General features: G+C 57.8%; 1 protein-coding gene across 1 annotated transcript in view; it reads left to right on the forward strand.

Moving 5' to 3' along the window:
- Window positions 1-17,524, forward strand: part of RBM19 (RNA binding motif protein 19) — a 74,447-nt gene extending 56,923 nt beyond the window's left edge. The window contains exons 24-25 of the mRNA XM_016203102.2: window positions 8,475-8,587; window positions 17,157-17,524. Coding sequence (XP_016058588.2) covers window positions 8,475-8,572 — 98 coding nt within the window. The 3' untranslated portion in view covers window positions 8,573-8,587; window positions 17,157-17,524. The remainder of the gene's footprint in view (window positions 1-8,474; window positions 8,588-17,156) is intronic.
- Window positions 17,525-26,902: the final 9,378 nt, after the last annotated feature.

Consider the following 26,902-nt stretch of genomic DNA (forward strand, 5'->3'; position numbering starts at 1 on the left):
CCAGCCTCTCTCTCCTCCCTCAGGTCCTGGACAGACAGCTGAGTGTGCAGCTCAGACTAGGTGACACGTTGTTGTTGTTATTATTATTATTACTGTTACCGTATCAATCTTCATCTTTTAAGCCTTACCCGGAGCCAGGTACTAGCTACAGCCTTTCACAGGTGTTAATCCTGCAGAATCCTAGGAGATAAATACTGTCATTATCCTGTTTCAAAGATGAGGAAACTGAGGCACAGAGAGGGCAGGTAACTTTGCTGAGGGCACCCAGCTACTGGCGGCCGAGTCAGAAGTCGGACCTGGGCTCCTAGCTGTCCTGCTGGACCAAGTTTTTGTATCGGGGTATGTCGCTGTCCCTTAGGTTTTACCCCAGTGTGTGTCCCCATACCTGTTCTTTGATGGGCATGTCACTCGGCCTCAGCTCTGTCATCTGTATAGTGGGACCGGGGTGCCTTCCTCGTTAGGAGGATCGTGGGCCATGAGGAAGACGGGCCTGTGAAGCCCCTGATGCACAGCAAGGTGCCACAGACACTAGTCCTGCCTCCTTCTCTGGGCCCAAGAACAGTCCTGCTGTTCTTGCACTCTGGTCAGCCCAGGCCAAGGAAGGATGCTCTGGCAGAGGGCTGAGACGTAAAGGAGGGCCCCAGTTTTCAGAAGCCTGGACAGTAACGTGTTTGTGTAGAGAGAGAGAGAGAGTGTGTGTGTGTGTGTGTGTGTGTGAGAGAGAGAGAGAGAGAGAGAACATGAATGTGCCTCGCAGGCAGGCAGGCAGGCAGTGCTCAAGTGTGTTTGCATCCGACTCTAGATCTCACTGGATCTCCCATCTGCAGTGCATAGCTCTCTGTGCGTAGTAGGCGCTGTTAGTACACAGTGGCATAGCCCTGTGTGAGGATGTAGTAGGCAGTTAGTGCACTGTAGTGACGAAGAGGAGGGTTCCCCATGTCTTGCCATTCAGCACAACTGTAGGGGGAAAAAACATGCCAGGTGCCCAGTCTGGTGCTCTCTGTCTCTCTGGGGTCCCTATTGCCACCCGAAAGAAGTTGGTTTAGTTTTAAACCCTCCATACTCCCCCCACCTCCAGGTGGAAGCCTTCATTTTACCCATTGTCCCTGGATAAGGGCATGGTTATATTTTCCCTTCCACGCTGATGCTTATGAAACACCCATGAAATTGAACAGCAAAGAGCAGGTCTTTGGAAGGCGTTTGAAGAGTTGTCCTGACTCGGCAGAGACCTGGACACCAGGCAGGTGCTTTCGGAAAAGGCCCAGGGTAGGAACACGGCTGTCTTGCACAGAATCGGCCCCCGCCTCCCTCCCCGCCCAGCATCCCCGAATCTGCCCTCTCACCTCCCCTCCCACCCCTGGCAGGTGGAGTGGAGCTCAGAGCCTGGGGGGGGGCAGGGAGGGAGAAAGCGGAAAGCCAGTCCCCGCCGTGTCCTTTTCTTCCCCGGTCCTTACGAGCCAGCGGGGTCACGGCATCGAGAAGCTTTCAGGGCCTGGCAGGCCGCGGTCCCTGCGAGCGCGCCGAGAATATAATGGCATGGAGGCAGTCCGCCCGCACAGCCCTCTGTTTCCGAGCGCGCAGCCAGGGAGGCGCCAACAAACAGGCTTTTATTTGGCCAGGAGCACGGCTCTGCTTCCCCGCGTTGCCTTGTTCCAGCTGGGAGGACTGATGGGCTGCGGTTAGCGCCGACACCTCTCACCTCCAGAGCTGGGCGCGCAGACATGACCCGCATGGCAAGTGGCTGGCAGCAGCGCCTCCCCCGCCCGCCTGCCCACCCCACCCGAGGCAGGCCAGGCACAGATGGGGTGCCTGTCCCCTTGGTCACTGGCCTCTAGCACAGCTGCCCTCCCAGCTGGGCAGGATAGGAGGCTGACTGTTGGAGCTCTGTCCCCTCAGCCCGTCCCCCAAACCCTATGCATTCAGGGCGCAGCCAGAGGGTCAGATTTGACTTGTCCCTGACACCCCTTGTCCTCTCACTTCCCCCATCACACCCCTCACTCTTCTTCCTCCTGCTTTGTGCTCACATGTGCGATTGTCTGGTATCCCCTGTCCCCATGAGGCTTTACCCTCCAGGGGACAAGACCCTCTCTGCATTTCCTGCCCTGGCCCTGAACCTCACAAAGGAGCCAGCCAGCCAGAGATCTGGGCGGAGGTTACCACAGGTGCAAAGGGCATGGGGCAGAAGCATGTTCCTAGCAGGCCATTGTGGCTAGAGAGCAAGCCCAGGGTGGGGAGCAGTTGGAAACAAGCAGAGCTTCCTTTTGGGGCCTTGTGGGTGTGGCAGGGAGCCTGGCTTTTATTCACAGTACTGCGGCAAGTCCCTCGAAGATTAAAAGAGGGGAGGGCCAGGCTTGATTGACACTGCTGGCTCTCATCCTCACTGCTGTATGGGACATGCATTGTAGGGGACAAGAATGGAGGGAAGGGTCCTATTGTAGTCATCCCAGAACAGGAGGGTGGTGGCCCGGGCAGGGACAGAGACCAGGGGGTAGACAGAGGCAGGTGGATTGAGCATTGTGATGAAGGTAGGGTAGAGCCAGCCAGACTTGCTTCTGCAAGTCTGGAGGGAAACTGAGGCAGAGGCAGAGTTCTTTGCTCTGAGCCACCCAGAAGATGGTAGCACCACGTGATGATGAGGCACAGGAAGCTGGGAAGAGGTGGGGGCAGGACCTGGACACTAGGTTTGAGGTGCCTATTAGGACTCCCCGTGAGGTGTCAGGCAGATGGATCTATGAGTTGGGAGCTCAGGGCGAAGTCTGGCTGGGATATAAATTTGGAAGTCGTCAGCACACAGATGATATTTAAAGCCTGCAACAGTTCACCAACCCCCCCCCCTTCCATAACTTAATCACTCACAAGACGGCACATTTTCCAAAGATCAGGGACCAGGAGAGCCCGTTATCCCCATGCCAGACCTTGCAAATATGCTTCCTTGATCTTGGCCATGAAAACATAATCATCGGGTTTTAAAAATCACAGTCAGGAAAGTTCAGGCAAGTATGTGAAGTCACAGAATTTATTATTCAAAATATCCCTTTGCCATGGATCTTCCCAGCTCCCTGGATACCAGCGGGTCCCATAAGCTCTCCTCGCCTCATCTTTATTCCTCCATTCGGGTGCTTCTCACTCCCCGCTTAGGCTCTTTAGGAGGTGTTGCATCCCTGGCCTTGGAGTGGGTGTCCTTCTCCCTGCTCCCCTCTGTGCTGGTAGGTGGCCCCAGGAGAGGTAGAAATTGGCCAGGAGGTAGAAATTGGCTCCTTCTCACACGCCCCCAGCCGTCGCAGCTGGGAGGCAGGTTGGAGAGAAGGAAAATGAAGAGGCAGGAATTGTTTTGGTCAAGGCAGCTCCTAGGTGGCAGCTGCTAGCAAGAGTTCAAGTGTCTGGCCATGAGGAGGGAGCCACGCTCCCCGCCGACCGCTCCTCCCTGCAGAGGCGCTGGGAGGCTCAGCAGGCTGCGCAGGTGTCCTCGGGCCTCCCGCCTCCCGCCCCCACGCCCGAGCCTCTTTGAGTGGTGTTTTGGAAATATTTCCAAGCGCTCTGGCAATACCCTGCACAGCCCGCGCCCCTTCCCCCGGGAGCGGCTGTCCGTGTGGGAAGGGACTTGCTCCCAATCCAGCTAAATTGTTATTGACTTGTGTTCTCTGCGTTCCACAAACATTTCACTCCGCCGTCGCGGCGAGGCCGGGATTCCCCGCTAGGGCTAACGGGGAAGCCAGCTGTGTGGGCCATTTCTCCTGCTCTCCCTCATCCATCACGGAATTAAACTGACAGGAGGGGAATTTCAGAGCGACTTGGGAGGGGAAGGGGCCGGGCCCGCATTGGACGAGGGTACGGGGGCCTGGGGACCAAGTGCTGGAAACAGGCAGGAGGAGGGGGGACCTCCCTCTGGGGTTGTGGCTGGCAGCAGGGGGCGGCCAGGTTTGTTTCTGGACTCTAGGCTGGCCCAAGCCAGAGAAACCAGAGGAAAACATGCAGACGAAGGGGTGTTATTGCTGCTTCATGATCACAAGTGAAGCCAGGGGGGCTCTGTAGACAGAGGAGAGAGAGAAAGTGAGAGGCTACGTGGGGGAGCCATCCACTGGGATCAGCCACAGATCTTCATGTTGCCTACAAGACATGAAAAAAATGTGTGTGTGTTTTAATTAGTTGCCACTCTTTTGCTATCAGATTTGGCCTGAATTTGAGATTCTAGCTTCTCTTGAAAAATCGGGTCTCACCACGCTGGCCTTGATCTTAGTGAGGGAGCTGGACTGAGGTGCTTGGGTTTTTCCTTTTGCCACAGTCCACAGCCCTCCCTGTAGTCATCTACCTAGACCCCAGACTGCATCACATTTCTGCCTGGCTCCTTCAGGCCTTTGCATTTACAAATCCTGGTCTAAACATCATCCCACCTCAGACCTGTGAGGCACCATTACCATTTCTTCCCTTTCGGTCTGTACCCCCAACCCAGGGCCTGTGCCAGGAGAAGGGGACAGGGAGTTAATGTTGGCCGAGCCTGTTGGAATTGAAGGATCCCTCCAGGCCTGCGGCAGGGAGAGGGGGGTGCCTGCTAACCTTTCCTGGTTTCTTTTCCTATGCAATGACTCACCATCACCTAGACACTCCCCTTGCTCTGTGCCTGCTCGGCTCCTCCATCATCTGTAACCAGTGCAAACACACAGGACCATGCCTGAAAGCCCTGGGCTCAGCCTGGTTCCATACCCTGCCATGGGCTAAACCCATGCTGATCCAGGCAGGGCACCTTCCCCAACCCCAGTCTAGCTGCCAAAACCAGTGCACACCCATGATGCCCACGACATCCGTGATGCCCAAGCACAGAGCGAGGTCACCCCGGGTTACACTAAGGTCAGCCTTGGCCTGCATGGTTGGTGGGTCAGTAGATCCTTTGGGGTTTTCTTGGTGCTGTATCACTAGCACCAGGCCTAGCACATAGTAGATGTTCAATGAACACTTGGTATGAATGACTGCAGGCAGGAACTGTTAAGGCACCCTTGAGATAGGAGAGCAGGCACTGGGCCCACTTAATAAGAGGAACACTGAGGCGTGGAGCTCAGCAGCTCCCTTTAGTCCTCAGGCCTGTGCGTGGCCCTGTGGCCTGAGAAAGCCCTTGGTCCTCAAGGTGGGAACCGTTAACGTGTCCCAGAGCTGCTTGCTGATGCTTTGGGTGGGTGGCCACCAGGATGGGAATACTCTTAAGCACCCTTGGCGCTGGGGGCTGTGCTGTAACTGTGACTCAGGTCATCCAGCCCAGAGCAGCAGGTACAGCCTGGCTCCAGCTGGCACCCACGCCCTCATCTCAGACACAGCCTCCCTGACTGTTCATGCTGCCTCCTCTCAGGGTGCTGTTCAGATGCCTTCTCCCCGACTGGCCACGGCCACGCTCTGTCCCCTGTCCACTTGCCTTTCCTCAACGTTCTGCCTCCAGAACAAAACCCCACGAAGCGCTTTCTCTTCTCCTCCCAACAGCTCCCTGCCCACCCCCTCACGCCTTTCTCCCTGCCTGCCTGCCTGCACCTTCCACACAGGCGACAACGCCAGCCAGGGACGGCAGAGAGACACGGGCTGGCATTCTGTCAAGGAATTAATTGAAAAATAAAATCATTAGATGGGAACTCCAGAAATGCAGAATGGTGGTTGGAGGGTGGGGGGGAGGGGGGCAGGGCTGGGGGGTTGTCGGGGGCTGGCTGAGCTTTTTGTCAAGTTAATTTCTCGGGTGTGGATGTTGGGCAACGTTCGCCTGTTGTTTATCTTCGGGTGCAGCTGTAATGCTGAGAGCGCACAGCTTGTTGTGTTTATTTATTTTACACCTTTCTCTGGTTCTGCATTGTGTTTGTTTGGTGAAAACCCACCGAGGCGCTGATGTCGGGGAGGTGGGATCCTGCAGCTGTTCCTGCAGGCAGGTACTCCCCTACGGCAGGGCCCACGGGGCTGTTGGGCGGCACTTGGTGGGAACTCAGGGCCCGGTGTGTCCTCTGCAGGGGTACCTGGGGGCCCGGCCTGGGCCAAAGGTGCCAGGCTCGCAAGAGCAGTACCAGCATGCCCAGCGTGAACCCAGACACACACACTAATCCTCGCAGCCACCCAGGGAGATGGGTCCCATTTTCATTCCCAGTGTACCCAGGGAGTGAAAGTGACTTGCCCAAGGTCTCTGAGCCATGAAGTGGCGGAGTGGGGACCTCAGATTGTCTGACTCCAAAAACCATGGGAGTAGCCAACTGCCTGTCTGCCTTCCATGCCCCTCGCCCCCAGTGGTCAGTGGCTACCCCGGTGCCTCCGTTTTCCAACTTGCAGGGGGACGGAGTCATGCCTCCTTGGCCTTGATGTACTAGCCTGCCTGTGACAGTCCCCACCTGTTGGCACTCATTGGCCTAACGGTAGAGAGAGACCTGTTACGTTAGCACCTCTCACAGCGGTAATAGTAACAGACTGTGGTCTCAGCGTCATTGGTGGACCCTACGTCTTCCCACCTGGGAAATGGGGTGATGACACCCACCTCTGAAGAGGGTGCTTGTAAAGAGCCTGGCCTGTGTATGTTTCCTTTCGAGCTGCAACCTCTCCCTCTGGGCCTTAGTTTCCCTAGCCAGGTGACAACTCAGGTGCCTCTCAGCTCGGCCACTCATTTGTTTATGGTTATCCCAACATCAGCAGTTTTAATTTTAGAAAATGACTCACCTTGTAGCCATTTATTTTTCATTCGTCCAACAAATGATTACAGAGCACCTACTGTGTGCAGGGCCCTGGGACACAGCCGCCGATAAGACGGACCCAGCCGCCCCCACTGCCACTCCCGTTGTTAGCAGCTGGGAGGGGGTGTCAGTGACAGGCCCGCAGGCCCTATTTTGCTGCCCTTCTATTTCCTGGCTCCTATTACCTGCCCACAAATTCAATTTCCAGAGGCCATTGTGCACCTCCAGCTCCTGGCGATTATAGGAAAGAAACCAAGAGCATCACGGAGGGAGCAGGAGAGAAAGCGGGTGTCTGAGCCGTGGGCTGCTGACCCTGCCCCCAGTCCATTCTGTCCCCTCTCCCTTTTCATGATTAACAATGATAGATGCAGCTGCCAGGCCTTGAGGCTCCCCAGGCAGACTGGTGGGGGGCAGCCTCCCACACCTTCCTCACCCTCGCCGAAGGAGCAGCTCGCCATGTCCCCCCATCCCACTTGATTCACTCATCCCTTCATTCGGCAAATATTAACGAGCCCTCACAAGGCGCCAGGCAGTGTGCTATGGCAGGGGACATAGAGTGGATGGGACAGCACAGCGTCCCATACACAGAAAGGCCTGCTGCGAGGGAAAGTACAGAGGGGGATTGAGGGTAGGGGGTCCTGTTTCAGACAGGAATGGTCAGGGGAGTCCTCTCTGAGAAGGGGACGTGGCCAGTTCAAGCCCAGCTCCCCCCACTCTGTTTGTTTCCTTTCTGGAGGGCCAAGGGGACCCCCGTGCCTTCTTCTGCCACCCTTCAACTCCCTGGCATTCTCTGGCCAGAAACGGAGACTTTCATAAAAAGTGGAAAGACTGGGCTTTGGTGTGGCTTGGATTCAAATTCTGGCTTCCTGTCTGTGGCTCAGTTCCCTCACCTGTAAGAGGCAGTAATAATACTTGCCTGCGGGATTGTTGAAAAGAGTTGAGTCATAGCACATAGTAGGTTGTCAGTCAGTAGCGTTTGGGGCCAGAGGACATGTATTTTGCTGAGCCTATCATGCCCTGTCATATGTTCACACTGTGCATCTACATCGTCTTTCCCCTTGCCTCACAGAACTCCTCTGCGTTCTTCAAAGCCCCAGTCAAATCACCCATCTCTAAAGCTACCTCTGATTGTTTTTCCCTCCATGCCGCCTCTGGAATCCTTGAGCATCTATTCACCCAACATTTATTTATTGAGCATCTACTGTATGCTAGCCACATACTTATATACTGTACAGTTAAGAGCCTATGACCTCCAGGAAAACAACAGTTACCACTGTTTCCTCAACCATTGCCCTGGCTCAACACAGCCTCTCTGAAGGGTTTCAAGGCCCCCACACCAGGCAGAGATGCGTTAACCTCTGAGCTGCTGGAAGGGGATCTTCCTCCCTCCCCTTCAAAATGGGATCCTTTCCCCTGTGGGTGGAGTTGGGGAGTGGGTGGCCCCCAGAGCCGGAGAGTTTCTGGGCCTGAAAGAGGCAGCTTCCCACGGTGAAGCTGGCGACTAACCTGCAGTCTCTCTCTCCTCTCTCGCGGTTTCTCCCGCGTCTCCCTGGCTGCCTGTACTCTCCTACCTCCCCCTTCAATGCTCCTTCTCCCCATTTCTCATCTCATTTCTTCTGCCTCTCTCCCCGCATCCCATCCTCCCTTGTGTTTCTCTTCTCTCGTCCCCCGCCTCCCTTTTGCTCACCCCTCTCCCGCTCCCTCCCTCCCTCTCTGCCATCTCTCTCTCCCTGCCTCCAACCCTCTCGGCTGTTCTTTTCTCCTCTCTTGCCATCTGGGCTCCCACAGAGCCCCCGAAGAAAAAGCGGTCTGTGGTGTTGGACGAGATCCTGGAGCAGCTGGAAGACAGTGAAAACGACAGCGAGGAGCAAACCCTTCAGCTGTGAGCTGGCACCGAGAGGGTATGTGACTCCGGGGCCCTGAGGACCAGGGACAGCCGCTCCGGCTCCTGCGCGCCCTACCACGTGGGCTGGGGTATAGTGCGCTCAGTGGGGTGGGAGCAGCAGGCAGCGAACCCTCCGCTGGTCCAAGGTCAGCGGGGACGGGCTGGGATCCTGAACTGCAGAGGCCTGCTCTGTGCCTACACAGGGGGCAGGCCCGGCCACCTTAGGAAGTCCTTTGTGGGGGCAAGGGATCTGGAAGCAGCAAAAACAGACCGGGCCTCCCTCCCAGCCTGGCTCTCACATGAGTTCTCCAACTCATTCCTCCTCCCCATGGCCCTGCGATGCCACAGGGTCCTATCCTGCTGGCAGGAAGGTCAGGGTACAGAGGGATCCAGCACATGGGAGCAAGGACCCTGGCACCCCACTGCCCCAGGGGCTGAGAGCAGCTCCTCAGACCTGGGAACCCCCGCCCACCTGCCTCACCTCCCTGGGCCCAGCCTCCTTTTCACTAACTGGTTCCCACTTTCCAGGGCTTCAGTGAGAAAGGATGTGCTGAAATAATCCACGAAAAGCACCAGGCACAGCGCTGAGCATGTGAGGTGGCTCCAGAAGCTTCCATTCTTGCTCTCCCCTCCAGGGCTGCTGAGCTGGGGTCCTGCCTACGCCTGGTCTGTCTGTCCAAGGGGCTGCTCACAGCCTGGGGCCTGGCCTCTGTCCTGCCCCATCATCACCTGGGTCTGCCGGCCCTGGTTTAGTCCCCAGGGTGTCCTCCAGTCCTGCTGACCTCGGGGCTGGGGAAGCCTCTGAGCTCCTCAGTGGGAAACCCTCAGCTCGGAGCTCCAAGCCCGACACCAGTCTCCTTGGTTGAGCCCAGCTGTGTCCCTATAGCAGGCGCTTCCTGCTCACGGGCTGGAGGCCCTGGGAAACACATCCAAGTCCCCAGCCCTGGCAAGCAGTGTCCCAGGGCTTGTCCCAGGGCTTATCCCAGGCTTGGGGTGCCCGTGTGCACACACCTACTCCAGTCCGGAGATGCAGCCTCCCCCATGGGTATGGCCTGTTCCCAGCACATGCCAGGGGGCAGGACAGTGCAGAAGAAAGAGCTACAGCTCGTGTGACCTGGGTCTGCATCTCGGCCTAGCCATCCCCAGCTATGTGACCTCAGACCACCGAGGTCCCTTTTGACCCTCAGCATCTTTTTCTATAAAATGGGGCTGATATTATACTATTCTCAGAAATGGTGCTGGGACTGAATCAGTCAACCAACGCTCATCAGCACTCTTGTTTCCTTCTTAATTCGGGGCCTGTGGGTGGAGCTCAAAGTGAGAGTCTAAGAACCTTCTATCTCTGTGTAAATCCTGGTCTATGCATTTTGGGAGGTTTAGTTTTCATTCAGTTTTCAGGGTGGCCTGGGACCCAAGCCGTGTTCCATGGCCCCGGCTGCCCTGTGAAGCAAAGCGTCTTTCCAGTTTCCCATAGAAGACAGGATGGAAAGGGCGCAGGCTGGAGACAGAGGCTGGCTGAGCCCACTCATCCATCGATCCATCCGTTTATCTATCCTTTCATCAGACACTTAGTAGGTGCCCCTGTGTGCAAGATACTCTGTGGGACGCCCGGGATACAAGGTTAGAAACGCTGAGCCATGTGTGGGTCTATCTTCTGAACCTGGGTCCACACATAGGCCAAAGACCTTTCCAGCGGCCTCCGCCCGCGCGTTTTCCCTCCTTTCCTTGTGCCGCCGGCCGTTTGCATCTCTGGCCAGGCCAGCCCAGCCCTCGCAGCGCCCGCCTGGGCTCCTCGGCGTTTCGGGGAGGATTAGTGCGAGCTGAGCACGCGGGCTTTGGTGAACAGAGCCGAGCTTGGTTTCAACATCTAATTCAATTTGTTCTGCCGAGATTGAAATATGAAATGGTTGCCAGTCAAACGTTCAAAGGACAGGGAGTGCCTGCTGAAATTTAAATTTTAATGAAAATGACTTTAACCCTTTGGTGCGCCTCGCAGAACTGGGACACATGCTCCCATGCCATGGAAACGCCTCCAGGGTTCTCTCCACCTGCTTCTCTTTGGCTGAGTTTCACTAATAATATGTAGCCTTTCTTTTTCCGGCAGTATTAGCACTGAAAGATGAAGGGAATACTTGCTTTATAATTGTCCTTCCCTATTGCCCCAGCCTTTGAAATAGACACCTCCCCATAGATGACTTGCAAGCCCTGTACAGATAAGCCCAGGCCCTGTCAGATGCCCTCAGAGCACCTGAGCTCCTCCTGGGCACCTTGGCACCTGTCCCAGCCATGCGTGTTTGTATTGTGGCTTCACGTCTGTCCTCCCGGATTGTAGACCCCAGGAGAGGAGAGGTTCATGCAGTGTCCTCCTGCCTGGCGGGAAGGAGGTGCTTGGCAGTGTTGACGGAGTGAGCTCCCCGACCTCATCCTCCCAGCAGCCATGGGAATATAGACGTGGAGGTTCTGAGAGGCAGGTGGCATTCCCTAGACGACTCCACACAAAGGGCTGGCACCAGCTCCAGGATAGCGGGACGCCCAAGTTCCCATCCTCCAGTTCTCCTGTCTCCAGGGCAGCTCTCAATGCAGGAGAGCCTGGCCCTGTGAGGCGGTTATTTAATATCGTCAAATGCCGTCCATCCCTGGGTGAGGGTTACGGTTCAATATGGTGTCACCCTGGCATCCTAGGGCTCCAGGGAGGAGAGAGGGTGGTGGGGTGGCCCTGAGACCTGGGGACTCCCAGAGCCATGGAGCCCCAGGAGAACATGAAATATCTTGGTGCGTGCGTCCGACATGTTCACTGAGCCTGCTGTGCACCAGGCCCGGCCCCGGGTGCTTTGGAGATGGGCAGCCTGCAGGCGTTATCTCCGCTAGTGTTGCTGAGGCTGTTTCTATACGGGTGTGCAGAGGGGCCGATGGGAGGCTCCCTGAGGGGTTGCACCACAGGCGCAGAGGGGAATCATCGGTGTCTAAGAAATCTAAGAAGCATTGTGGGGCACTTGGTCATGTGTAAGTGGAGCCAGGAAATCCCAGCTTGAAGCTCACAAGTTTCCAGTTCACTTTGAAGCCACTTCTAGCTGGTTCCAAACTCTTTTGGCCACAGGACCCCCTTTTCCAACAAAAGTCTCATGCAGAACCCAGCACAGACCACAGATAAAGCAGAGCTGCTCTGTTCAAAGTCGGGGGAAGGCCCGGCCATCACATATTCACCCTCCCCCCCAGCACCCGAGAGCTTTGAAAACCACTGGTCTACACAGGCCTCACACAGTGTGGACGGCAGCTTCTGGCTACACAAGGATTTTATACAACCCACAGACAAACCTTTTAAAAATTTTTAATTTATGAATTTATTTTCATGTGTATGTTACAAATACAAATACACAGCTAACTCATCAAAGATGTGATTTCGCCAAGTTCACATCGCCAAGTGAATTGGCATAAAGAAAATTATTAAGAACGGAAATATGAGAAGTGGTAAAGAAGGGCCATGAATGGTCTAAACCAGGGGTTGGCAGACTTCAGTCCGGAAGCCAGATCGAGCTACAGCCTGTGTGCGTAAATAAAGTTTTATTAGCACGGCCACATCCATTGGCTCACATCCTGTTCAGGCTGCCTGCCTTCAGCAGCAGCAGAGACCCGTATGGCCTGCAGAGCCTGAAATATTGACCGGCTGGCCCTTCACATCAAGTTTGCCGCGGGATCTGAAGCAAGCCCCTCGGATTTTACAGCTCAGAAGTCAGGCCAGAGAGGGCGAGCGGCTTCAACAAGGCCACGGTTTGGCAGAACTCTCCGTTCTGTGCTCTTTACCCAGGCTGCCGGGCTTGCATCCTGGACCTGCCACTTTCCAGCTGCGTGACTTTGAGCCAGTTTCTTGACCTCTGAGAGCCTCAGTGTCCTCACCTGTGAACTGAGTACCAGCAGTACTGGGTCCAGTGTTTGCTGTTGTTACCCCATCCCCCCAGTGTTAAGGAGTGTCCCCCACTCCCACGGAGGCTCTCCACCTGCCTCCCATGAGGCCACAGTGCTCTAGCACCAGCTCTGAGCTCAGGACCTTGTGGCTCAGCACAGAATTAAAGGGCCCAGCAATCCAATTAGAGCATCACCAGAAGCCAAGGCTACGTCCCCTCCAGCTCCCTCAATAAACCCCACTTCCCCTTAATTGCAGCTTTCAAGGAAATGACCTACTGGGTCTGCAGCACCCTGTCCTTGGGCCCCAGAGTGCAGGCCAGCTCCTCCACCTGGGGCTCAGCCAAAGAGTCGCAGCCGCTCCAAAGCCAGCAGCCAGCTGCCGTGTTGGTCTTGTGGAGACACTGTTTTGGTTAGAGCCTGTTCCCACTGCTGTGACACCCAAATATCAGTGGTTTAAATGAGGACATTGACTTCTTTCACGTCACTGAAGTAGAACCTAACCCCATGTGAGCATCATCCAAAGGTCCACACGTGATGTTTCCATGGATTCTTGTTTTGTTTCTGGAGAAAAGGGGCGCCTCGTGCTTCCATGGATTCTTAGCCCAGGAAAAGTTTAAGGCCCGCTGTCTTGGACACAAGCAGTAGTTGTCTGTGAAAACCCCAAAGAAGCGCGTGGTCTTGTTGCTTTCTCAGGAAGACGTGTTTGCTACCTGACCTATTGGCCAAAGCAAGTCACATGGCAGAGCCCAAATTCAGCAAGGGAGGGGCCCACAGCAGGCCTGACTGTGGGGGGACAGGGTGAGGAATCGGGCTGTGGATGCCGTGCGTGGCCCACACACGTGGGAGGCACCTACTAGGTGTTCGCTGGAGCCCAGATCATCTCTAAAGAAAGAGGCATTGAGAGACTTCATTGCCAAGACCAGGAAAATTCTAGCCAAGCAGGTGACCCCAGGTGCTGCTCATCCAGTCCCCAGGTGTGAGTGGACCTTCAGGTTAATTCCCTCCTGCTGGAAGGTTCTGTGCTCGGCCCTCCCCCGCCCCATTTAAAAGGTGCTCAGGATTCTTCAACAGCCGGAACCATTCATGTCCGTTCCCAAGACTGAGTCTGTTCAAGCCCCGTCTTCCCCGGGATGGATGCTGTCAGCCAGGGGCCGCTCCCTGCGAGCTTTGTGTCCCCGCCTGGGGGCCGCCACTGCAGGTTGGGCTGCGCAGGGCCCCATGTCCGCACGGCAGCCTCCTCCCCGAGGCTGGGAGTCACGTGGCGGCAGAGTGAGGTTTCAGATGTATCCACTCATGAATATCAATCAGGCCTGGTAATTCACAGTAAGTGGGATCCAGATTGACTAATAAGCAAGGCTTTCACCCCAAACTGGGTCCAGGGACTGAGAGTGGCAGTGGCGTGCGGCAGCGGGCAGGTGCGGGCACGACGTGACTAGAATTGGAAGCCCCACAGGCGAGCTGCAGGCAGCAGGGTGGTCCTGCGGGGCCTCCGGACAGCGTGGGGGCTGGGAGCAGGCTCTGGGCTGCAGGTTTCTCCGCCCAGCTGAGAGCCTCTCTCGGGCTCTCCTGACCACAGTTGTGGGGTTCAGGCAGAGAACCCAGGAAAGATGGGTTACCTGGGGCAGACCCTAACACCAAGCAGGAAGTCCTGGTCCTGAGGGTCAGGGGTGGGGCCCAGGCCCCCCATTCTGAGCACTTCCCTTAGGTGCCAAGCTCCTACCCTCCCTGGAGTCAGGTATCTGAATTAGGGACAGCTGGGCGGGAACGAGCCAGGCTGCTGGGCTGCCGTCAGCTCTGCTGCTCACAAGCTCTGTGACCTTGGGACCAAGCTGCCTGGCCTGTCTGTGCCTCGGTCTCCTCTCCCTTAAAATGGCGGCGACAGGAACGCCCACGTAAGAGGATCCCTGAGCAGGCCTGGGGGTGGGCACTGGGCGAGGGTCACTTCCCTTGGCCTCCCGCATTTCAGTCTTGGTTTATCCACCATCCTGATAGTGACCACCGTCACCACTGCCCTCACCACGGGTTAACTCCTTAACCCTTCCCCATCTCATGAGATGGGTGCCATTCTTGCCATTCTGAGAAAGCAGAAACCCAGAGAGGTTAGGTGCTTTTCCCAGTCACACAGCTCCAGGGTCAAACCAGAGTGAGAGCCAGGCAGCCTGCAGCCTGCGCTTCTCACCTCCGCGCTGCTATTAAGGTCACCGTCCCCGCGAGTACACACTAAGGGGAAGCTGGCCAGGCCCTTCAGCCCAGCGCCTGGCACGTAGTAAGTGCCCAGTAAACGGCAGCCACCGTGGTGATCATGTGTTCTCTGTGTTACTCTCCACGTTCCCATCGATTCTTAAGCAGATGCCGGTCAGCCCCACATTCCAGCCTGAACTGCAGAGACTGGCAGCCCTCAGGAGGGGCTTCGGGGGATAGACAGCCAACTTGCAGCTGCCACTAATTTTTATTTGCATCTCAAGTGGGTGCTGCGGGCGCCTGCCTCCCATCCGAGGCTCCCAGTCCTCCGCCTGCCCATGGGGAGGGTTGGCCTTCGCAGCTCGGGAGGCCCAGCCCACTGCCTCCCAGGAGACACGGGGTAGTTTCATTTTCCCCTTGAGTGGTTTCACAGCCCTGTTAAACCTGCGGCAGCGGAGGCTGGCTGGGGACACCCAGGCCCCGGAAGGGAGCAGGGGAGGGAATAAATACACCCACCACCGGGCGCTGCCCCCACCACCACCACTCGTGAAATAACCAGGAAGAGCTCCAGCGGGGAGTGATTTACAGATGCCAGCCCTGGCCCCGCTGCAGTATTTGCCAACTATATGAGTATCTCCAGCACATAGATTCCGCTTTGCAGCAAACTGTACGAAGAGCTTATTAATAAGACCTGTCCATTGCCATGTGTTTGGGTCTCCTGTGCCCATTTTCTAGGTGCAGCAACTGAGGCTCAGAGCCATGCAGTGTCTTGCCCAACTCAGAAACAGCAGAGTCAGGCTTCAGAGCCCAGGGTCTGTCTGACTTCAAAGCCAATGCCCTTTACAGAAAATACCCCCATGGTGGGAGCAGTGAGGGGAAGAAAGGCACCTCTGTGCCCCTCATCTTAGAAACCGCCTTCCACCCGGCACCAGGCAGCACAGTCCTGGCAGCATCACTTTTCCTCCGGGCTCACTGGTCCCTCTGCAGCTCGCTCTCAATCAGCACGAGCAGCTGGAATGAGACCCTCTTGCAGGGTCAGCCAGGCCCACGGGCGGGGCGGCACCGCAGATGGGCCTCTCCAGGTGCTTTCTCTCTCTGTGAGGGCTCTGGGGGCAGCTCGGACCAGGGCCTGTCCAGATGGGGCTGTGCGGAGTCCAGCTTCGCGGGGCCTCAAGTCATGGAAGGCTTCAGGGGGCCAAGACCCACCATGCCCCCGCCCGCCTTTGTCCCCCAGTCTCCAGCTTCATGGTAGTTCTCAGAACAGTGCCTCGCAGGTCTGTTCTGTCGAGTACCCACTGCCCCTGTTCTCTCCAGGCCTCTGCTCAGATATGGCCCATCCAGGAGGCCTCCCTTCGGTGTACAAAGTCACCTAACATGCTCTCTATTTATTGTCCCTTCCTCCTCTCTCCCCCAACTAGAATATCCCATGAGGGCAGGTGAGCTTCTGAGGCAAAGGCATATAGATACTGAGCAGGGGAATCGTAGCAGGTTCGGCTTCCCACAGTCAGAGCAACCGTGCAAGGTGAATCTTATCCCCACTTCACAGATGAGAAGACTGAGGCCCGGGGCTGGGTATGGAGGCTGTGAAATCAGTTGCCTACACAAACGCCCCATTCCGCCCTTCAGTGGTAATGGGCCGCAGGAAACCCCTCCACCAAGGAGGGTCGTCAGCTCTTGCCCAGCCACTGCCTTCCTGAAAGAATAACGTCAAGAATTGGGAAACGGGTTGGCCTGCGAGGCTCGGAGCCCCAGGCGGGCCCGGCACTGTCTGTGCCCGAGCAGAGGGCCGGGGTCTTGGGGTTTGCTGGCAGACGGCAGAGCGAGGTCTGCGCCTGGACTTAGTTAGAATTCAGCCGTTAGATCGCTCCCTTCTCTCTGATGGCTGCGAGTGATTGACACTTACAAATTACCCAGCCGAAAGTGTCGAGTCTTTGACCCCTGAGTAACATCTTTGGCAAGCCTGAGACTTGCCAGCATTTTGTCATCTAATTACTACAAATCCCTTGAAAATTCACTGGCTGGTGAATTTTTAATGCGGGGCAATTTCAATGTGATGCATTGCCCAGATGGGTTCTCGCGTTTCCCATCTCTCCCTCCCTTTTCCCCTTTCTCCCTCCGTCCCTCTTTGCTCAACTTGAATCATCTCAAACTTCTGAATGAGCAGTGGCAGGAGTCCCGCCCTGAGTATCTGGGTGGGGCCACTGGAGGGTGTTGGGTCTTTGCCTCTGAGCTATTCCGTGTTCTGTCCAGAACTGTGGGTACAGACAATCACCAGAAAAATCACTCCTGCCTCCCCGACAGCACGTGGGCCTGGCTGCTCCCCCTCGACTCCCCCCACTAGCACAACAGGCTGGGCAGGACCCATAAGCCGGCCTGTGCACAGCACGCCCGGGCTTTCCTCGGGCACCCGGGCTGGGCGCTGCTGTGAGGTTGGTTACTGCCCCACTAACGGGCAAAGCGAGCGTTTCGCCACCTGACCATCATTTTCACCTGTTCTTCAGGTCGTTGGATAACGGTGCTCACCTGGGAGGGGAGCGGTGGCTGCCTTTCGTGGAGCAGAGTGAGAGGCTGTACCTTCCACCCCGAGTGCCCGGACAACCTCCTGCCTCCAGACCCCGAGGGGAGAGCCCACTTTCTCCGTCCAAGCCCCACACTGACCTCGTGCTGCAGAGTAAACTTGGAACTTGCACCCATCAGAAGCCGCGGGGAGCGAGTCCTGGCTCCAAACCAGGAGTGGAGGTGGCCGGGAGCGAGGAACCCGGCCCCTGTGCCTGCGTGGCTTTGACTTTCCCCCTCACCTTTGATGTGTGTATCGGATTCTTTTTTCTAAATACAAAACCAAGGTGCCTTTTCAGCTTTGTTCCCACAACAGCCCTCTGTGGGGACGTCTTCCTTGGTGACAACGCAGAGGGCGGAAACCGCGGTCTCGGCCGCGTTCCCGCTGTTGACCCCCGCCATCCCTCCCCACCCCGCCCCCGTCCCCTATTCAGGGAGACGAGGTTCCGCTTTCAGCCCAGCCCTGGTTACATGTGTACACGGCTGATAAAATATTCCGCTTCACCCCGTCTCCCCGTGGGACCTGCCGTCTTACGGGAAGAGGGTTTGTATGACAGCGACCGAGACAGCCTGCGTGTCGCCTGGAAACCAAGGGTGGGGAGGGCTGTCTCTCCAGCTCCTCTCTCTGCAGGTTCCCTCTGGTTCTGATAACGGCCGCGCAGGAGAGAGGAGCCCGGGCCTCCTCCCGTCGAGGCCCAGATGGCCGCCCTCCCATCCTCCAGGCAGATGCTCAAGGTCCCCAATGTTTACTGTCTCGCAACACCCACCTCCTGTGGACGTCACCTGGGGTCGCCTGGACAGGCAGAGGTCGGCAGTGGACGCTGAATGCTTGAGCCCACAATCCCTGGACGCCCTCAAAAGTTGGGGCCTGAGCAGAACCTGGGTGGAGGGAGGTCCCAGAGAAGCAAACTGGCTGATGGGGGAAGGGGATTCCGCTGCTGAGGTTGTCCAGGAAGGAAGGAGACGGACAGTGGTCTGGGGCTCTGCCCAGAGGACCCCAGAAATTATTTGGATGACGCCTCCGAAGACTGATTCCTGCTTCTCTCTCCTCCCACTTTGTTCTCTTGTGTCTCCCTTCACGTGTAACTGGTGTTCTTCAAATCCAGAATATTCCACAGGCCCCCGGGGGCGGAGACAGGCGTCCTTATGCTTCCTTCTAACCACCTTTCGCACGGAGCAACAGCCGGCTTTGGCCTGAGTCCCTGCCCTGACTCCTCGGAGGGACCTAGACTCGGGCACAGACGTTTGCAGAGCTCGACTCCGCGGTGGCCCGGGGCCTGCGCGAGGACAGAGCCACAGGCCCTGCGCTAAAGAGACCTTCCGATGAGGTGCAGAGCTAGTGAGACAAGAGTGGGTTCAACAAGCTTCACATGGGAGGTGCAGTGTCTTCCGAAAGATCAGAAGGAGGGGTTCAGGCGGGAAGGCAGCAAGCATGTAATAGGCACTCGCTGGGCGCCAGGCACCCGGGTGGCAGATGACAGACACGCCTGGCCTTGGAGGTCTAACGGTTAGTAGACGTGGCTTTTGCATGAAGATGACCTTAGAAGGAGGGCATCAAGGTGGGAGGCCGCCGGGCGAAGAAAGGACAGTGAGTGGCCGCTTCCCGGGCGAGTGCACCGAGACCCCCGCCAGCCAGGCCGGGCGGGAGCGGAGCCCTTTCCCCGCGGAGGCGCGCGGGGCGCCGTGTGCACCAGGGCCCTGCTCCCGGGGGCGCCGGGGCCCAGCCAGCAGCTCGGGCCACGAGGGGACAGCTGCGTAAGGGGCTGAAGAGCCGCTCCCCCGTCTGTGGGCTGCTGCCGGCTCCAGCCCCGAGGTCCCTGAGACGGGAATGGGGCAAAAAGGCTGCCGGGAAACAGGGACGTGTCCTTATTTTTATTAAGTGTCTATTTTTATCAAAATTCCTCTGCTTTTTTCTTGTGGTTCTATTCTGAACTCTGTGCGGCGCGCACATGCGGTTTCCTCCTAACAGGGCCCTGCCTGGGCCATCTGAAGCCCGGGCTCGTTGGAGCCGGCCCGCCTGCCAGTACCTGCCCGCAGTCCCCAGACCGCCGACACTGCCCCGTGTTCATTCTTCCCATGAATATTTATTGAGGGCCTGGCGCCGCGCTTTGCACGGGGACACGGCCAGGACGGGAAGTTTTGCCTCCTTAGGTCTCCTGGGGAAAGAGGCGGTAAACCGGGAACAAATATGGAACAAGAGCGGGTGGTTCAGGAAGGCCACTCCGAGGAGGCGACATTTAAGCCCAGACTTAAAGACTGAACAGAAGCCCCCCGCCCGTGACGCGATGCTGAGAAGGGCGTGGGCGGGCGGCATCCCCGGCGGAGACATAAACAAGCAAGTTCAAGAGAAGCGGGAGGACATTGGGCCTGAGGACTTGGAGGTGGCCAGGGTTCCAGGGACCCGGGTGATGTAAGAAGGGACTTGAGAGAGATTTAGTCCAATAGAGGCAACTGCTCGCCATTCAGCCATTCAGAAGGCGGAGATGAGGGGCAGTGGGTGTGGGAGGTGGGGTGGAAAGAGGGTGCGGCAGATTTGGGGGGTCAACCAGTTACTTCCAGCCCCCTTCCCCTGTGCTGCTTCCGGTTGCTTCCCCTGCCCCCTGGCAGCTGAGGTGTCCGAGTCACAGCCCGTCAGACCCAAGCAAAACCTGCCAGAAGCAGGAAAGTGTGCGTTTTCCTGATAAAAGGCGAAACCACAGGCCCTCTTCCTTCCTCCGTTCTCTTTGCCTTTAACTCGGGTGTGATGCCTGGAGCTGCAGCAGCCATTTTGCAGCCTCGAGGGAAAAGCCAAGAGCATCACAAAGACAGAGGAGCCACTAAACACCAGCCACCTGTCTCCAACTTTTTCATTATATGAAATGAACGGGCCCCTTTGTCTAAGACAGTTCGTTGGTTTTACTGTTATTCGTCAAAAGCACCTCTGGGCTGGTAAGCGGAGTAAGGGATTGGGGCTGGGGATTAGCCTGTTGTCAATCAGCTGGATTAGCAATATAGGTGAGTCCCTTGAGGTGCTAACGCAAAGCACCAGACGGGCCCTCATTTGCTAAATTTTTAGTTCCGATGTTTCAAATTTTAAATTGGAGAAATAAAACGGATTTTTTTAAAGAGCCAATAATGCTAATCATGCCTTCCTGTGGAGCAGGCCCTGAGTGTGTGGCCGTGGGGGGGGGCGTAGCGGGGAGAGAAGGTTCCAGAAAGCCACCAGCTGGGTGGATGGTTGCCGGGTCCTGGGCACTGTGCGGCTGGATCTCCAGGTGATGCTGTGGCACTCACAGGTGACCTATGACCGCGCTGTGGTCCCCTGAAGTCCTCCAGGTGGGCAGCCACACACAGGTGGGTCCTGGGTGCCCCTGGAAAAACCTGCAGGTGCCTAAAGCCACTGGAACCTCCTGGGGGTGCCCAGTCACCCCAAGAGTTTGAACGCCACCCCCTGAAGTCCCCAGCAGTTCACAAGACGGGAGATTCTCATTCTCACCCAGCAGACAGCCTGGCGGAGAGCGAGGAGCCTCCTATTTTTTTTCTGAATGATAATTTCCCCCCCCCCCTTTTTTTTGTAGCTAAAAATCACCCAGGCTTGTCCAGACGAGAGGGCAGAAAATTATGCGGTGAAAGAGAAGGGAAGATAATTTCTCTGGGTCACAGACATTCTCGCCTGTCATCCGTCTGCAGGAGACGGGGAGAGGGAGGGAGAGCCTGCTGAGATGCGAGGCCCGAGAATGAAAATGAAGGCTGGCCCAAATCCATCACTGTCCTGCTCGCTCTCCCCAGGTGGGGGCGGCCCTGGCGGGAGGGCCGAGGCGGACGGGGGCTCCGGGCTCTGATCGGGCCAGAAAGGGAGGGAAGCTGCGGAGGGGGGGAGGGAGACGGACCCTGCTGTCCCAGCTGGACAGGCCCACTTCCTGCCTCGGGCCTCAGTTTCCCCATTGAGACAACACGGTTGAGAGCTCCCTCCTCCACTCACTACCTGCACCCCTCCCACACACGGGAGGTAGCAGATGGGAACGGCCTGGAGAACCTGGACCGTGACCACACCAGATATGCGAGGTCGTGCTCCGCGTTCACCAAAGGCAGACGCAGCCTGCGGGCACCTATGGGAGCCCCATACGTGGGGACTCCTGTGGTCACCGGCTCCACGTGGGCTTCTGGTGGCCTCGACTGGAAGACTCGAGCCCGGAGTCTTTGGCTAAAGGCTAGGATCTTCTGTCTGCCCCAGATTCAGGTCCTCTCATCCAAGGAGGAGGAGCGTGGGCCTGCACAGCAGGGAGGCGTGACCTTCCCGGGGGGCTTCAAAGGCCGCCTGCGGCTTTAAAAAAAGCATCAGTTCCCCGACTCTGGCTTCTCTTTACTCCCATGTACCAGGAGGGGCTGTATCTGTTCATGGATTCGCTCATTCTACAAATATTGATTGAGGACCTGCCATGGGCCGGATTGAACGGTCGGGAGGACCGAGAAGCAGGGAAAAAGCTAGATCCTTACAAGGAAACAGGCAAACGGGCTGCGGGAAAGCGAGGGAGGGCGGCCCGGTTGGATTTGATGTGAGGCGCGGGGACGCTGTATCGGGCAGCGGCGGCTGAAACGGTGCCGCGGAACGAGCCGCCCCGCGCTCGCCATCAGCGTTCCGTGGTGCCTCGTGCGTCTCTGGGTCAAGGGCTGGCTTTGCCTGGCTCTGCAGTGCACCTGTGGTCAGCTGTGGCTCGGGTAGCCGACTCCCTGCCATGTCTGGGTGGCAGTTGGCTGGCAGTTGGTCCAGAAGGGCCTCTGTGGGGAGGACTTGGCTCTCCCCCGCGAGGCCACTCGTCCCCAGCAGGCCAGCCCAGGCTCATTCTCAAGGCGAAGGCAGGGCTGCAGGACAGACTGAGGCTGCAAGGCCTCTTGAGGCCTGCTCCGAGCTGGCCCAGCATGTCTTCTGCCACATCCTACTGGCCAAACCCACTCTGGAAGCCAGGGTGGTCCACCATTTACCTGTCCCCGCAACAGCACAGTGCTGGGCACAGGTGGGGAGCTCCGTCAATGCCTGTGCGCTGGATGTACAGGTGGAGGGGTGGTGGACGAATGCTCTTGGACTTTGGCTGAGCCCGAACTGATGACAAGGGGTTAAAATTCCTCAGCCTGGCCGATTAGGAGCCCCCGTGCCCCTTCCCCGGAGCTGCAGTGAGCAGAGAAGACAGCGCCTTCCTCCCAAAGTTTAATTAAGTGATCTGCCTCCACGGGGCTAATCCTGTTATCACTGCCCAGAGCTGACCGCGGGGGCGGTGGAAAATGTCAGCTGTCGGGAGGGCCTGGTGGGGCGCTGAAAGCCACTGGAATTTGGGGACAGGCAGGGGGTGGAGAGGAAGCCAGAGTCCCCACGGGGGCAGGACGTCTGCTTTCCAGACGGAACACAAAGGGGAGGCTCACTTTCAATCCCACCCCAGGAGGAGGTGAGGAGGAGGGGGTCCGCTAAGAAGCTTCCGGCGGGGATGCGCTCCGCTGTGCTCGCCGCGGCTGCCCATCTCGGGCGTCGCATTCCAGAGGAGACCCCTCCAGTCCCATGTTCCCTCCTCTTCTGAAGCGGTGGGCCCTCCCTCACCCCAGACCAGCTGGGTTTGGATCGTGTGGCAGCCGTCTCCTGTGTGACTTGGGGCAGGTTGCTTAACCTCTCTGAGCCGCGTCTTCCTCACCTGTCCAATGGGTAGTAATGGCCATTACCCAGGGCTGCTGACAAGGCGCAAAAAGCACCTGGAGCAGCGCCTGGCATGCAGTGAGCGCCCCCCCCTCCCCCCCGCCGTTATGATTCATTTTTCTCAATGAGTGAGTGTCTGGGAGCAGACCGTGTCTTCAACATAAGGCCACCTCCCTGCACATTCCAGGGGCATCCACTACCTGGTGGCCTGGGACGAGCGCCCCCCGAAGATGCGCGGAGCTCAGGCTAAGTGACCTTTCCAGGCGGTTCCCAGCCCTTAAACCGGGGCGTGGCAGGTGTTGCCTCAGTTTTTCACACGGGACTCCAGTCCATTCATTCGTTCATGGAGAAATATTTGTTGATGCCACGTTGATGCAATGGGCGTGGGGTGGGGCAGGCCACTGGACGAGACGATTCCTTCTTGCTCTGACTTGCAAAGGTTTGGGGGAGACTGGGGATCCCCCTTTTCCTGGAAGGGACTCCCTTAGCTGGCGCCTGCTAGTCCTCCTAAGGGCGGAATCTTGGCCGTCCCCAGTCACGGGGACTTCAGGACACCTGCTGAGGCGGGGAGCGGGGGCAGCCCTTACCTCCCAGAACCTGTTTTCTCATCAGCAGAGTGGGGGTGATTCGTTGTACCCGCTCCTGGGGTGGCTGGGGGACAGCAGAGCTGTGTGCGCCTGAACAGACAGTGGGGAAGGGAGGCTCCCCAGCCTGCAGCTGGTGCTTGGGCCTGAGTCCCTGGGAGTCACCGCTGGGGACGGGGGAGGAGGCACGTCCACCTCTGCCCCCGTGGTCTCCAGAAGTCCCGCAGCAACGGCAGCTCCAAAGAACCCATAAAATCCAGGTGCTAGTTAAGCCGGACTTCGGCGTGAACAGGAGTAATTAGGCACTTCCCACGGAGAGTAAAACCCAAATGTCAGGCGCCGCCAGGCCATTAAAGCCGGCCTCGGCCCCCACCCTGCTGCTCGCTGGGTCCCCACCTCGCCCGTGACCTTCTCCAAGGCTGTGGACAGCATGTCAGGGAGCGTCCCAGGCCTGGGGACACTAGGTGAGCTTCGCATTTTCCTCAGCTCTGGTACCGACAGAGCCTCATCTTTTCCATCTGTTAAATGGGTTTATCTGTCTCCTAGGATCGTAGGGAGAACACACCCGGTCTTGGATCTGGAATGCTAGGCGCATGGCAGCCACTCTCTGTGAAGCAGGCAAACACCACAAGGTCAAAGAGCGCCCAGCACACGGCAGGGAGAGGAGACACAGCTGGTACCCAGCCCCAGCCCCTCTGCCCAGTGCGCCCATCCCCCACGGTCAGCAGGCTGCTAAAGGCTCCCGGCTCCTTCCTGCTCGTACCTGCCCTCTGCCAATGGAGCTGCCAGTGACTGGGGGGAGGGCACAGCCGATGCCCGGTGGGTGCGGGGATACAGGTCAGCCCCTTGCTCCAGGAGCTGGAACAGCTGTGGCGCCCTCTCTCATCCTCACTCCCCGTCAGTAAAGCGGAGAGGTCACCCCTGCCTCCCAGCATTGCGAGGAGGCCGACTGGCTGCACCCAGGTCCCTGGCCTCCATTCAAGATGTTGGACCCTCGACCACCGACTTAACCGTGCTGTGCCTCAGTCGCCCTGGCTGTAGGAGGAGGTAGCGACAGGAGCTAATTCATAGGCCCCCTTTTCCTTCTGAAATTCATCCCCGCTGTGTCCACTGACTGACCCACCCCAATTAGGAGGCTCTCGTGTTAATATTGACACACAAAGGAGCCAGCTGGTGACCTCTGAACTCATCTCACTTGGGATCAGAGGCTGATCTCGCCTCGGCCCTCAGCCCTGAGAGCAGGATCCTAATCTTCCCTGACACTGAATGGAGCTGGCCTCACCCCGACCTTTGCTCCCAGTCTCCCTGATTCCCCGTGTCGCCTGGGCTGACGGGGGTCGCCCTGCCTGTAGATGGACAAGGCCTGGACCGAGGGGAGGGAGGCCGGCCTGGGCCGCTGTTTGCTGCTTGGAGACGGAGAACTTTGGGGTCAGAAAGCTCACCCGGATTCCAGGTGGAGCATAGACACCTGGGGGCAGATGTCCTGCCAGGGAGCCCAGGTCGGAGGTGTTTGCTACCACCCGGGAGGGAGATGCTGGGACTGTGCGAAGGTGGAATTGTAGGGATCACTGAGGGGCCCTGGGAGGGGGTTGCCTAGGAGTGAGGCCCCTTCCCAAATGTCCACAATGTAGGGTTTTGTCTCAGATTGCTCCTGGCTCACAGGGAGGAGGGGTCCAGGTGCCTCGCCCATTGCCCTATCCGTGCCGTGGGTGACCGGAGCTTGGTGATCTGTGTCCCTCGGTCTCCACCCAAAACCAGCACCAGCCTGAGCCCCGCTGACCTCCAACACCGAGCCCAGGCAAGAGACCCAGAACCCGGGGCTGCCCGAGAGGAGGTGCCGTGCAACAGGCAGCTGGCCCAGCGGGGTGGGGAGTTTTGTGGAGCCTCACCAGCTTGCTGGCTGCCCCGAAGAGGGGCGCATGGACCGTTCGCTGTCAGAGGAGTTGACGCTGGGGGAGAGGTTTGCCCTGAATCTGCACACAGCCTTGTAAAGTCGGTAATATTATCGTCCCATAGTACAGGTGAGGAAACTGAGGCACAGAGGGATAGACTACCAGCTGGACCACCAAAGGACATACAGCTCCGGGAAGTGGCTTAAACCTGGGTGTTTGGGAACCTGCACCCTAAGATCTGGAGGCTTCCCACCCCAGGAACCCATTCCTTCTGAAAGATGAAATTCACAGCCCCCCCAGTTCAGGCAGCCTCTGCTGTGGCATCACCCAAGTGCGGGGGGCCACGCAGCTGGTCTTTCAATCCCAGCCCCTGTGGGCACCTCCCGCCCACCGCGCCCGGTTGCTCCCCCTGAGGGTCCCCTCCCTCCAGCAGGACTGCCCAGGCCTCGGGCTCGCTCCTGCTCCTGCGGCTGGGCCCAGAGTTAACGTGGGGAGTGAGCCTGGAGAGTGTGAGAGCGAAAGGACATGTCAAATCAATCATATTTAAACAAAAGCCTCTCCCGCCCAAGGGCCCTTTTAAAAGCTGCTTATTTAATTAAAAGTCCCATTTTCCATATTTATGGCCCTTATTCAGTTAAATATTAACCGCTGGGGCCAGGGCTGGTGTGTGCTTTGCGCGCGGCGTGTGGGGAGGTTCATTACCGAGGCCGGATTTATCCGGTGGTGACGCGGGCGGAGGATCAATGTGCCTCGCCTTGGACAAACACGGGTCGCGCCCTCCTTCCCTCCCCTGCCCCTCCGCCTGTCTCCTCTCCACCTCTTGCTCCCACCACCTGTCTCTGCCCAGAGACAGAGACAGTGAGACAGTGTGTGACCCGTCCTGGTCTCTGTCACCATCTCTCTCTCTCGAGATGCGTGTGCTGGGGCCGGGGAGGCAGAGGTGCCCCAGCCAACCCCGCTCACTGCCCTTCCTGGCCCCTCGTCCATCGGGACACTGGAAACACGAGAAAGGCTGGCATCTCTTAAGGGTTTGATCCCCTAAAAGCCCAGGGGCAGGGGTCCCAGTTTCTGGAAGCCCTCGGAGTGAGGGCCCCGGGCAGGCATTAGAGAGGAGCCGGCAGGCAAGGAGGGCGCCTGGGCCCGAGCAGGGGGCTCGTGTCTGCAGAGCCGCCACCCCCGCTGACCCTCACCCAGCGCCCCCGCGGGCCAGGCCCCGGGCTCAGCGTGTCCGAGCGCTAACTCATGCACCCCACGTCCACCTATAAGGTAGATACCATTCTCATCCCCGCTTTACAGATGGGGAAACTGAGGCTCCGGAGGTTAGGTATCGAGCCGAGCCCAAGGTCACACAGCCAGTGAGGGCAGAGCTGGGGTTTCACCTGGATCCTCTGGCTCCTAACCACAGGGTAGAAATGGCCAGAGTCACTGAGACTGGGCTGAGGGCCACCTCTGCCCTTTACAACCTGTGTGACCTCAGGCAAGCTCCTGACCCTCCCTGAGCCTCAGTTTCCCCATCTATGGGATGAGGGGATGGTTGGGTTTAGAAAACCTCA

The sequence above is a fragment of the Miniopterus natalensis genome, chromosome 20 (assembly GCF_054644295.1).
Source record: "Miniopterus natalensis isolate mMinNat1 chromosome 20, mMinNat1.hap1, whole genome shotgun sequence".
NCBI classification, from domain to species: domain Eukaryota; kingdom Metazoa; phylum Chordata; class Mammalia; order Chiroptera; family Miniopteridae; genus Miniopterus; species Miniopterus natalensis.